The 12,996-nt window shown below is 51.5% G+C and overlaps 1 protein-coding gene across 1 annotated transcript; it reads right to left on the minus strand.

Annotated features, from left to right (window-relative positions):
* Positions 1-453: 453 nt before the first annotated feature.
* LOC128792286 (cytochrome P450 4B1-like) lies at positions 454-12,743 on the minus strand. The gene is made up of 12 exons (XM_053950557.1): positions 11,891-12,743; positions 7,790-7,934; positions 7,094-7,138; positions 6,459-6,586; positions 4,804-4,928; positions 4,537-4,688; positions 3,824-3,930; positions 3,150-3,340; positions 2,546-2,679; positions 2,334-2,398; positions 2,042-2,124; positions 454-1,200 (listed from the first exon to the last, which is right to left on the minus strand). The coding sequence occupies exons 1-12, from the start codon at positions 12,068-12,070 to the stop codon at positions 1,032-1,034; spliced, it is 1,524 nt and encodes a 507-aa protein (XP_053806532.1). The 5' UTR covers positions 12,071-12,743; the 3' UTR covers positions 454-1,031.
* Between the last annotated feature and the right edge of the window lie 253 nt (positions 12,744-12,996).

The following is a 12,996-nucleotide window of genomic DNA, read 5'->3' on the forward strand; positions in this document are numbered from 1 at the left end:
GCAGGTGAAGGCTGTATGAAGTCATCTGCTGTCCAACTGCACAGCAGCCTTCTCCCAGCTTTTGGGATTTCACAGTTTGATGTGTGATATTCTATCCCAATTCCTGCAGAGGCAGAGGACAGCTCACTAGCATCCTCCAGTGTACCAACTCTCATAATTTTATCAGCTTAAGAAAATAATACTAAAAAAAAGAGGGAACCCCCCCCCCCACCAAGACACACCTTCTATCTATGAGAACTTTGATTGATGATTCATTATTGGACCCCTGTTAAAGAGTTGCCCATGGAAGGAGATGCTGTGTTGGCTGGAGACCCACAGGCAGTTTCCTGGCCTGTCCAGGGTGGTCTCTTGCTGCTCATGGGCTTCCTCTCCATCGCCCATTTCTAAAGGAGTTTTGCACTGCATTTGTGATGAAGTGGGCAAGCACCAGCAATATAAACAACACAGCTGCTGTTGCAGGAAAAATTATTGGTTTATTAAGACAAAAATTACAGAATATTTTGCAGTTTGAGCACAATTTCAGAGCCCAAACTGGAATCAGTGCTTTCAACAAATCAGAGGCCCACTGAGTGTGAGAAGTGAGACAGAGGTCTGTCACAGGCTGTCCCCACTGCAGGAGAGGAGGGCTGACCTCTAGGCACTGAGGAAGGTGCCGATGACGGAGCAGGGCTGGAAATGGTCACAGATTTGGCCAGGGCACGAACGTGAAGGCAGGATTTGGTAAGAAGGAGGCTGGTGGGACCTGCAGATGTTCCCAGACCAGGCCAGGCCCACCCTTATGGCAGTGCAAGGGGACAGACAGAGTGGCTGTGCCTGGCTGCTCTCACATCAGTGCCCTGGAGCAGGCGGGTCTGTGCAGTGGCATCCCAGCCACCTGAGTCTTGCCTGAAAAGGGCTTTCAGCTAGTGGATGAAGCACAGAAATCAGGAATCCTCATCCCCAAATCCTACCATGCACTTCTGCCCCAGAGACACACTGTCCCGTCATCTGCTTGGTCCCTCCCTCTGGTGAAGGCAGGATGTTTTCCAGCATCAGCGGATTTTCTTTAAATACAGGTGAATCCCATTCTTGGAGCGGAGGATGATCCGAGTTATCTTGAGGGGAGGCGTGGCAGGGTCGGGCGAGAGCTCGAAGCGCATCAGGGTCAGAGCCAGCGCCACCTTCATCTCGTTCATGGCAAACTGCTGCCCGATGCAATTCCTGCGAGAAACGGAGCAGCTCAGCCAGCTGCATCCCAGTGCTGGGCACAGCAACCCTGCACAGCCCATCCCACACAGCTCCATCCCAGTGCTGGGCACAGCAACCCTGCACAGCCCATCCCACACAGCTCCATCCCAGTGCTGGGCACAGCAACCCTGCACAGCTCCATCCCACACAGCTCCATCCTAGTGCTGGACACAGTAACCCTGCACAGCCCATCCCACACAGCTCCATTGCAGTGCTGGGCACAGCAACCCTGCACAGCCCATCCCAGCACTCCCACACCAGCACATATCCTCCCCCTCTGCAGCTCAGGGGGCCGCAGGGGCATGGGCTGAGCAGGAGGAATTGGGAGGAACACCGGGAGCTCGTGATGTGTGGTCAATGAGCACGGACAAGGAGGGAGATGGGGAAGGTAAAGGACAGGCCAGCAGGGATGAGGTGGTGGGTCTCCAAGCTGGGAAGGTCTGCAAGGTGTTGGCCTTGAAGGAGTCAGCACAGGGCAAAGGGAAGGATTGGGAAGAGGGGGAAAGGGGGGAATCAAAGGGCAAGAGGGTGGGGTGGGGTCTCTGCATCCAGGAGAGGAGAGCTGGTGAGATCAGAATGCTGCAGGCTCCCTGCAGGATGCCAACAGGATGTTCCACAGCTTTGGGACCCAGTTCCCTGTCCCCAGAAGGGCCTTGGCAATGCTGCCTTCCCATTTTGCCTGCTGGTATCAGAACTCCTCTGTTGCACAAACACTTATATCCTCATTTAACTATTTAACTATGTAATTCTGCAGGGCCAGGACTGCAGGTGGTGGTCTCTGCCCATTACTCCTTCAGTGTTCAATTCCCTTTACCTCATTCCAGCAGAAAAAGGCAGAAAGGCATGAGAGTGCCTGCCAGAGACATTCTCTGGGGAAAAACGCAAAGGGTCAAACACCTGGAAATGAAGAATATGCAGCAAGAAAAAGCAATTATTTAAAGAACACGGTACTGACTGGTTTCTTGAGAAATGTGACACCCCTTAATTTATGAAGAACCCCGTAGCAGAGAGAGAATTCTACTTTTCTGCTAACAGGGGAAGGGGACATGAGAAGAGGCACATCATAAAGGAAAAAAAAAATATTAGGAGATCAAAAGAAAACTCACCAAAGGATCTTTCCATACTTCAGGGTTTCTGTGAATGAGGTAAATGCTTATTGCAATGACGCTGCCTGGAAAACAATGGAGGAGAAGAAAAGGGCTCACCGACAAAGAAACAAGCCAACATCTGCACAGCCCTGCCTGAACATCTGTGCCAGCGAGGATGCAGCTGGTGCCTGGGAGCAGAGCTCTGTGCGGCAGGAACGGCATTCACAGACCTTCCGGCAGAGTGCGTCCGTCGGGGAAGGTGATGGCTTTGCTGAGCTGCCGGGACACGCCAGGCACGGGCGGGTAAAGGCGCAGGCTCTCCTTGATGCACATGGTGCTGTAGGTCATCTTGCCCAGGTCCTCCCTGTTGGGACAGGCAGGCTGAGCCCCACGCTCCCCCCACTGCCTGTGCTGGGAGGCCCCTTCACCCACAGCCATCCAGCCCCTGAGCAGACTGCAAGAGAACAGAGGGACCCACAATGCCCAGGCACAGCCTGCTGGAGGCTGGGGGTGCCAGGGCACTTCTGAACAACCTGAACAACCACTGGACAAGCTCAAGTGCAAAGTGACAGGAAAAAGTGAAAAGCACATCCATGATGTCCTGTGGTGAGAAAATAGGAGAGAGCAGTGCTGGTGGCCCAGGACTTGGGATGGCAACCAGAATGTCCCTTCCAGGGTGGCAGACTTAGCTGAAGGATCTGCTCCATCCTGTGAAGTCCCTGTGCATGCAGCAACCTTTAGCACCCCCAGCTTTTGAGCCTTGAAGGCATCGCTCACTTAGACATGGCAGCGATAGGAAAAGAGTGACCAGCGGAGGAATTGCTGCAACCTTACCACTGGATTGTGTCCCGGTCCCCCAGGATGCCCTGGATCTCCTCCCTGCACCGCTGCTGGTGCTCAGGGTGGACTGCCAGGCAGTACAAGAGCCAGGAGATGCCGCTGGCTGTCGTGTCGTGGCCCTCAAACATGAATGTGTCCACCTCAGCACGCAGGTCCTCATCAGATAGTGCAGCTCCATTCTCATCCTAACAGTCCAGAGACACTCTCAGTGGCCCATATACATAAAATTTATATATATATATTACAGTAACACACACACATATATAAAAAATATGTAAATATCCCAGTAGGAGCCATTATATTCTTTCAGCTATTGCAAAAGGGGTGTGATGATGCCTGTGGAATATATGTAAACAAAATCACTGTCTGTTTGCACTGAATTCAGAGCTCCTTTCCCTTCACTTTTAAGTCTCTTTAACCCCCCCATATTAAACCACCAGCACTACAGAATCCCTCTGCATGCTGTATACCCAAAAAGACACTGCCAACACTTCAACAATGGAAAACTGGATCACCTTGGCCTCTCTTCAACTGGGTAGGACTGGGCTAATTTTTTTTTTAATGGCTTGTGCAGTCCTGAGGGTCTCTGGTCGCTTGTGGCACCTCTGCAAAGACTGACTTGCTTTTGCACTCTGTGCCCTGCCACACATACACTCCTTGCCACTCACTTTGGCACACAGCAGAATGTCCAAGAAGTCCAAATGTCTCTTCTTCTGGATCTTTTCAAATTCCCGTTCATCTTTAAGGGATTCCTTTCGCTCGTGGATCACCTTGTCTGGGGGAGAAAGGGTTAAAGGTTCGGCAGGGCCAGGAGATGCCAAGCTGCAAAACTTTGAATGCAAAACTCAGAGTTTTGCATCTCAAAAACTCATCTCAAACTTTGTGGTTTGAAAGCAAACCTCGCCCGAGGAGATGAGCACTGCTCAGTCCACATTGCCTTTGACCTGTGCTTCTGCATCTCAGGCACTTTGGCTTTTTCTGCAGCATGGCAACAAATGCCATGGATATTGTTATCCTTTTCTTTGTTCATCATGGACTTCTCAGCCTACTTTACACACCCCTCATGCATTTAAATCACACCTGGCTTGGAATGGAAAATCATTCCTTGCACTGGTGTTGCCTGCAGTGCCCATTCCTTGTCTCACCAGTCTCTGACAATTTTACAGGAGCATTTCCAGAGGGCAATTCCTCCATTAGTCCAGTTTAATGACCCAGGAGCTGAAAGACCCCTTTGATTCATGCCTAGATCAGATCACCACTGCAAACTGACGCCCTGCTTGGATCTCAGCGCTGAGCCTCTGGGCAGGATCACTGCACAGGCAAGGAGAAAACCTGACTGCCTCTGTCCAAAGTTTTGGGAGAGGATGCCAGCAGGGAATACCTGTGTGGTCATGAGCGATCCTGCAGGCCTTCCTGAACTGAAACCCATGGGGGCTGAGCCAGTAAATGACGTCATTGTGGTAGGGGAAGATGCGGAGGCGCTGGTGCACCATGTGGCAGAGGTCGTAGACAGCCTGGATGTAGGCGTTTTTCCTGGAGAAAGGGGAATAGGAAGCTTGTAAAATTGGGAGCACAGTGACAAGCAATTTGTCCATTTCCCTTCTGAGCTGCAAACTTCCTGCCAGGGTTTGGGGCAGCCAGCACTGACCTGTTGGTCTGGCAGTTGCTGTGACAACTGAAGGCACATTTCATGATGCTATCGAGAGTCATCAAGCTGATGTGCTCAAAGAGCTCCACTGGCTTCCCATCTGCTGTCAGCTTTTCCCACTTATCCTAGGGCGCAAAAGAGACAGAAATGGGAAGACAAGGGTCAGCTCCGCAAGATCTGCAGTTACCCCCTGGTTAAATGAGTGCTCAGATAGAGATACATCCCAGAGAAATGGGAAAAAAAAGACGGGGATCTCTATTTGCCAGCAAAATCCCAGAGAAGAGGAGCCAAGAGTGGGATGGTTAATCTGAGATTTGCCTCAGGCAGCTGCTCTTCTTGCATCCTGGTGGTGGTGAGCCCTGCTACACCCTATCCTGAGGCAAGAGCACCCTGGAGAAGCCCAGGACAGGTGCATTTCTGGGTGATGGGGAGTTGCCCAAGTCTTTCTCAGGATGTAAAGTGGCTTTCTGTACAGGAGTAGCATATGCTGGCATTGGGCTTCATTGGGTGCGTTCTTAAGCACATTTGAGCTTGATGCCCAAGAGACAAACTTTGGAGCAAGGTTTTTTCTGTCACATGATCTCTGTGCCAGTGTGTTTTGCCAGCAAGTAATACAGGAGCTCTTGCTCAACTCTTTGCTTAGGGCACCCCTAGAGAAACTATAAATCCTGCCTCTCTTCCCCAGCAGACATGAAGCGATGATCAATCCTCTGTCCCCTCGAGGCTGTAAGGAATGAGTGGACTTAAAAGCTGAGAAAGGGAGGGGAGGGAGGAGCACGGTGACATCTGAGCTCCACAGCAGCAAACCAGGCTTGTGGGGACAGATGCACGTCCGTAGCACATGCAACGATTGCCACCTGGTGGTACGGGCTCACACAACGGGCGCTGTGCACAAGGAATTTCAAACTCCCAGGCACTTCTGAGCCTTGCAAAAGCTCTCCTGGCTCTCCAGCCCCCGGCTCTTGGCTGCTCCCTGGGCCACTAGGAGGAATCCAGCCAGGACCTATTTGAGGCTGCCAGGGAGGTTGGAGTGAGGGAGGTGAAGGAGAAGGAATAGATCCAGCATCCAGACTCCTCTTTCACTTGCACAAAGCCTGGTGACCTTCTCCTCTAATTCCGACTGGTTTCCATCCTGCACAGCACCAGTGGATTGAAGAACAAGGCATTTTCACTGTTTATGAGGCATGTTTGCAGTCCAGTCATGGGTATGTTGACAGCAAATAATACCCTTTAACCTTAGGTCACAGTATAACTCTGCTCCCACCTTTATTTTTGGCAGATTTATTATGAACATTTATTTACCTCAATTCTTTATTTAGACAAACACCTTATAAGAAGTTGCTGTTGGAACTGAGATCATGCACGGTTTGGGGATGGCAGTAACATCAATCCTGAAATCTCAGCCACAGATCCCAAGGCAGTACCAGGGACACTGTCATTGCAGGGAGGCTCAACCTGCTCATCCCTTCCAAAGGATGCTCATCCCTCCCAGCTCAAGGGCAGGGATTTGGGGTGATTCAGAAAGATCTACCACCAGGACACAGCATGTCCTTACAATTAGCAGATAAAGAAAGCCCTGCTCCAGCATTTACCTCCTAACCAGACAGGATGGGGACAAGAAAGCAGGGCAGAGAGAGGAGCATCATGAGTCCTACCAGCATCACGTTTGTAGATTCTGCCATCAGGGCCACGTACGGCTTCAAGACGTCGTAATGAAACCCTGGGGTCAGGAGTTTTCTGTGCTGGTGCCATTTGGGCCCATGTAAGATCAGCAACCCATTCCCTGGGGAAACACAGGCAAGGCATGTTTTGCTGGGCACAAGCAGGCTGCTCTCAGCTGCCTGCACGGAGTGTGATTAAATCTGCTATCCGAGCTGCTGTGAGAGGGTATTTCCAAATGCTGCCACCAGCCCCAGGGCTCCCAGAGCAAAGCCCTGCTCACCAAAATGGCACAAAGGTGTCTCTGAGAAGAAACACCGACACTACTGGAAAAGAGAAATTCAGCACAGCGGATATATTTTTCACCAGTCCTCCAATGAATTTAAGATTCCCCCACCACCAGTCTTTGCTACCTATGGACATGTAAGTATTTGTAGATATGTTATGTCTGAACTTTCCTTCCCTGAAAATAAATAGAACTATTTAGCACTTTTTTTCAGTAAATGTAATAATTTCATGAAGCTTTCAGCTATAACTCCATCAAGGAACAGGTACAATGCTGTTTATTTATAGCATGCTTTTTACTAATTTCAGAATCATTCCTCGCAGGCAAAGCCCTGGGAATACATACCAATCCATGGGATAAGGTGTTTATAGCTGATGTTATCCTTGGGATCTGTAAAAAAAATAAAGAGAAAATAAAATGGTAAATGTTTCAATAGCATGAATCCAGGTTTGCAGCTGAAAGCTCCCTCTGGGCTCACACTTTTGGTTGGGTATGAAGCAAAATCAGTGGCATCCCTGCAGAACTCCCAGTATTTCAACACAAAACAACTTTGTCTCTGCCAGCTGCAATAAATACATATAAAAGCCAGATGCTTACACTGGAAAAAACAAGAATATTGGTAGTCCAAAGTCTGTGCAGTGTGATAAATGATTAACCCTCTCAGAGATCACTGTTTAGCACCTTTTCTTCTCGATGCACAAAGATACTTCTCTGCAGTAGGAGCCAGAACTCTGAACCTAAAAAAAAAAGCTCCCAGGTGTCTTCTGCTTGCTGGGATCAGGCACTGAGTAGTTAAATTTTCAAGGAGCACTTGAGGAAGTCTGATTTTCCAGCAATGGATTTGGAGTCAGGTCAGTCCTGCAGCCCTGTGCCTGAAAAACTCAGGGCATGGCACAAAGGAGTGATGTCTCTCCATGCCTTTAGATGATTTCTGCAAGAAAACCTCTCTGTGAAACCCTGCCTTGCTAAAAATTTTGAGGCAGGCATGGGAAATCTGCAGGCTGGGGCTGCTTCTCCCCAGCTGAAGCCGTAATCTCTCACCTCCTCTGCCCAACAGAACCTTGGCACAGTCGGGATCAGTGATAACCAGGAATGCTGAGAAACTCCCAAACCACATAGGGTGAGCATGTGGGTACTTCTGTGCCCAGACCTCTGCCTTGTCCAGCACCTCTTCCTCCTTGAGAAACTAGTTGAGGACAAGAAAAAAAGAGAAAGAATATACAGATTAGGAGGGGAAAAAAATCATATATATAATCTCCTAATACACTGTCTTAAAGGCTCAATGTCTTTCTAAGCACAAAACCAGGCAAGGATAAATGAGGTGTTTTTCCTCCATGTTTGCAAAGCATGGGAAGTAGAAATGTTTGCTACTTTTAAAGCTCCTATAAAGTAATTCTTCCTTATCACTTGACCTTAAGCTAGAGAACATCTTTAGGCACCGTGGTGGTGCCTATCAGCTCATATGTGTTATCTGCTCTTTTTCCATGGCTGTCCCATAGAAGACAGATTTGCCCCAGACAGCATCTGCATTTTGTGGCATGCAACTACATTCTCAATTGCACATGGCTGAGCAATTAGCACCCTGCAGCTGGGAGAAAATGCAGCAGCCAACAGCATCACTGCTGGGTCTGCCCCAGTGCAGCTGTGGGAAACCACAGCCTCCTCCAGACATTTTGGTGGAGAAGGCCAGTGTCCAGGAAAAATTGAGCAGAATTAGTCCAAAGTCACCAATGGATCGTTCAGACAAGGGAACACTGGTTAATAACATTACATTAAGAATTCATTGATTTCTGGGAATTTAATTTTACAGGCAATGAAAAGCAGGTGCTCCTAGAAAGATTTATCTCCTATCCTTGGAAGCTGCAACCTGAGGAACAGCATGAGCACCAGCTTTCATACCAGCAGCAGTGGCAGGTTCACTCCAAAGTAATCACTGCTTTACTGCTTTATAGCCGGTGTTGTTATGTACAGGAAATAGACAAAGAACTAGTGGAAAGACCCACAATCACAGACAGAGAAAAAAAAAATCACAGAGACAAAACCATGTAAGATTATTTTTTCTTTGAAGAGAAACTACTCTGGGCCAATATGCAGGGGGAAAGATTTTGGTAAGCTAGGTCTGACATAGCTGCTGCTGCTTTGACTTGAAGCTTGAAGATTAATTAAATCAGCATACTGGTGCAGAAACCAGCCTCAAAGTCACTCTATTGGCTGTATCAAGTGAATATTTGCTCAGTTGCTTTAGTGCTGAGTTAGCTCAGCTCAGCTTTTAGTTTGGTGTTTCTGGCTGGTGTTTCTTAACCCAGGACATGGCCCATACTCAAATAATCACCCACATCAAATAATCAGCCACGTGTGGCTTGTCTTGGAGAGGATACTCGTGATTCATGGGGTGTCTGCCAGGGCCACGTCCAGGTTCAGCTCCAAGACTGAGCCCCCCCCTTCTTCACAAGCTGGGGTGTCCCTGCAGCACATCCCATGTGTCTCCCACATTCAGCAAAATGATGAACTACAACCAGTTATTACAGAAAGCTCAACTTCACTTATTCGAGTTCAAGATTTTGAACTTAATAAATAGAACCATCAACCTCTCTGACTTCAGGGATCAAGTTTCGGGGCAAAAGCAGGCAGCCCTCCTCAGCACCTGCTTCTTCAGCAAATGCCAGCAGAAGCAGTGCTTGGCACAGTGCCTTTAGCTAAGTGATACCTGAACATGTAGAAGTCACTTTGATACAGCTGCCTGTGCTTCTTCTGTTGTGAATCACAAAAACCATAATGGAAAGTAACTGGGAGATGCTGACCAAGTCTCACTGGCAGAAGTCCTAATCCTAGAAGCCTTTGCATCCAACCTTGTTTTGGGGCAGCACCCTTGGCTTGTGCTATCAAGAACCATCCCTGTGCTGGCAGAGGGTTGAATGGGTTTATTTGAGAGGAGTGGTTGCCCTCCAGGTGAGTAACCTGCTGCACCAAGCACTCCTGGAGCAGAGGGTGTAAAGTTTTGTGAGCTGCAGAGGAATAGAAAACTCTCACGTCTTAATCACAGCTCCAGCTACCCAGCTTTGCATGAAAGACCATTACTTCTACTTCTACTTCCCTTGAGGGCTTGAAAAGAAAAGCATAAACCCCACATGGGTCTAAAAAAGAAAGGTAATTGCCTGATCTCATGCTGAAATGCAAGTTTTGAAATGGATCCAACACTAAAAGCATCTGGGAAGAGGCTTAAGGGCACTTTTAATGACTACACGCTGATAGCAAAGAAAGAAGAAAACACAGGAGAAAGAGAAAACACAGGAGCTGAAATCTGAGCATGAGGGTGTGCTGCGTGCAGCCAGAGGGGGCTGGGTTCTCCCCACAAAGGGCAGAAGTGGACAAAGGGCTGCCGAGGGACTGACACCCTCCCTGGGCCAGCAGGGCAGTGACCCTGCTCGCCTCTGCTTCCCACCAACCCCGGCCATGGGGAGTCAGTTTGGTCAGGTCAGGGCTGGCAGTCTGGGTTTCAACGAAATTGTGCTGCTGCAGTGAGACTGAACAGCTCTACACAACCTCTTCCTGATATTTTAATGTCATCTCTACTGAGTGATTTGGATAAGCAGAGACTAGTACCCAGAGAATGCTTTAAAACAGAGTGATATATTCCCAGGAGATCCACCCAGAGCATGACAAATAGGTTTGAAATTCTAAAGTGGCCCGGATCAAAACTGGGAAACAATCAGTTAAATCAGCAGAACAGGAAATGTCAGTGCTCTCCCTGAATACAGCTCACAGGTCCTCCTTGAGGTGTGTGCAAACTTTGTATTCAACGTGTACCCAGAGCACTGCCAGTTTCTTTGCTGGCTTCATGAACTGTTAGGCTTTGGGGAATTCAGCAGCATTAATCAGCAAATTATTAAATCTTCAAAAAAGGAATTCTCATACAAACATTGTCTGAGGTAAAAGTTGAGGCACGAGCAACGTAAGCATAATGACAGCAAGTGATTGGCACAAATGGTTACATTTCCTTCCAGGATAAATAGTCACAACTAACAAACAGAAGAACATACTTTATTTAATTGCAGTTTTAAAGTCTAACTGGCAGTGTAACAAAGCTCTGAACTGGCCCATCTTCATGCTCACATTGCCAAAAAGACTGCTTGTCCTGTCCAACACAGCAAAACTGGCACTGCCACAGCACAGAGACAAGCCCTGTGAGGTCTCCTCCTGATTTCCCAGACACTTTTCAGGGTGCCGCTTATTTAATGTGCCACAGAGGTGGCCACGGCAGGACATCAGCAGAGTCCAGTAGAGGGCAAGGTGATTTTAAACAGCCTTTAGCACATATGGAAAAACCTTTTGCATCAGGCAAGCTCAGATACACCCTGTGAGGCTGCTGATGAGTTGTCAAAATCTGTTCGTCAAGGCAGCCATGGTGATCTGTGTGGGCAAGTGCATACCTCGGGGAAGAATCATCCGTGACACCAGTGACCAGAACAAGGCTCGCCTATGTACGTGGGTTTAGTTACTCATGACCTTAAAGCAGAAGTAAGAAGATCCACGGCCCCTGCGCTGGATGCAATGCCTGTGATGTGTTTTGTGACTGAAAAGCGGCTCAGAACGATCAGTTGTCAGGTTCACCTGGCCACGAGGCCGACACAAGCTGGCCTCTCTCCAAGGGGAGAGAAAGTGCCTCTGGCCAGCCGGAGCAGCGAGCATCTGCTCAGCATCTCATCCTCTCAGCGCCGCAGGGAGACCTGCAGCGGCCCTGCCCTGGCTGTCAGAGGAGCAGAGAGGTGACAGCGGAGCCTGCCCCGGGACAGAGCAGCGCGGCTCTGCTCCCTCCAGCCCCGGTGCCGGCTCACACCCCGGCATGACCTTGCCTATGCTGTTCTACCGCTCTCTACTTGCGAGCCGGCCACCACCCTTTTCCACCGCGCAGTCTGCAGCAGCCTGCGGAGCTCTGCGTGAGCCGTGCTCTCGCTAAGCCCCACAGACAGGGAAAGCACATTGGTCTGGCTGGGAGAAGGGATGCCCACCTCTCACCCACCCAGCAAATCTCCCGGACCACGGGGACAAGTCCCACCAGCATCATTCCCACACGCCCCTCGGGAAAGCTGCTCCCCGCACACCCCCCCCGCTCCCGGCAGCGCAGACCCGGCTCTCCCCCACCTCGTGGACGTGGCCGAAGAGCCAGTGGGTCGGGTGCCCGGGGAAGTCGGCCAGCGCCCGGAGCAGCTCCCGCCGCCGGTGGAACAGCTGGATGGCTTTCAGCAGCACGCAGGTCAGGCAGAACACAGCGGCCAGGTGCAGAACCCTGAAGACATCCACGCCCAGCCACAGGAGCTTCATCGTCCCGGTGAGAGCCGCCAGCCGCTGCCTCCGGTGTCCTCCAGCGCCCTGGCGGCACCGGCAGCGACAGCCAATGTGGGGCGCAGAGGCAGGTCCAGAGTCCGAGCGGCTGCCAAATCACGGCAGCGCTTGTTGGGAGGGAAGGGAAAGGAAGGGAAGGGGAGCATCCCGCGGGAACGCTTCGCTCGCCGCCGCACCGGCTGGGAGCTGCTGCCCGCCCTGAGTCCCCGCCGCCGGCACCGGCCGGCTCCGCGCCGGGACCTCAGGCTGAAGAGAGAGGGAAAGACCGTACTCTGGGATTCCTCTTCCCGAGGTCTTCATTACCTATTCCTGCCTCACGAGGTTTCACCCTCATCTCCACCCATTCCCATCCCGCATCCCGGCTGACAGCTCCCGCTCTCCTTCCCTGTCTCCCTCCCCGCTGCCGGCACTGTGAGCCGCATCCCAGCGCCTGCCGGGACAGCATCTCCCGGCAGCGAGCGCGGGGAATGCCGCACCGCGCCGGGCTGGCGATGCCGCGCGTCAGCCGAGGGCCGGGTACCGCGGCAGCTTTGGCACGGCTTTGGCACGGCTTGGGGGCAGGACGAGGGCAGGCAGCTGCCGCGTAACACCGCCTCCCTGCCACCGCTATTTCCGCGAGCAGCAGCCCCCGCCGTGCCGGGTGGGCGAGGGGTCGGAGAGGAGCCGCGGCAGCCGGGCACCAAGCGGGCCGTGCCCCGCCGCGCCTCACCGCCCCCTTCCCCGCCAGTCCCACCCGCCGGGGGCGGGACTCGAACCCGCGGCCCTGCCCGCCCTCGGCGGCCCGCGCGGGGCGGTCCCGCGGCGGCCAGTGGGAGCGCGGCTTGCTGGCAGGCGGGCGCGGCGCGGCCCGAGCGGCCATGGCGCGGGCGGGGCGGGCGGCGGCCGCGGGGCCGGGCGAGCCGCCG

Source organism: Vidua chalybeata, chromosome 9 (genome assembly GCF_026979565.1).
Source record: "Vidua chalybeata isolate OUT-0048 chromosome 9, bVidCha1 merged haplotype, whole genome shotgun sequence".
In the NCBI taxonomy this organism is placed as follows: Eukaryota; Metazoa; Chordata; class Aves; order Passeriformes; family Viduidae; genus Vidua; species Vidua chalybeata.

Excerpts from the sequence above, each read along its gene's own strand:
- LOC128792286 (XM_053950557.1), bottom strand. The coding sequence starts at position 12,070 with ATGAAGCTCCTGTGGCTGGGCGTGGATGTCTTCAGGGTTCTGCACCTG. Across the intron at positions 6,587-7,093 it reads ACACCTTATCCCATGGATTG|GGAATGGGTTGCTGATCTTA; the intron begins GTATGTATTCCC and ends GTGTTTCCCCAG. Across the intron at positions 4,929-6,458 it reads AATCTACAAACGTGATGCTG|GATAAGTGGGAAAAGCTGAC; the intron begins GTAGGACTCATG and ends TTTGCGCCCTAG.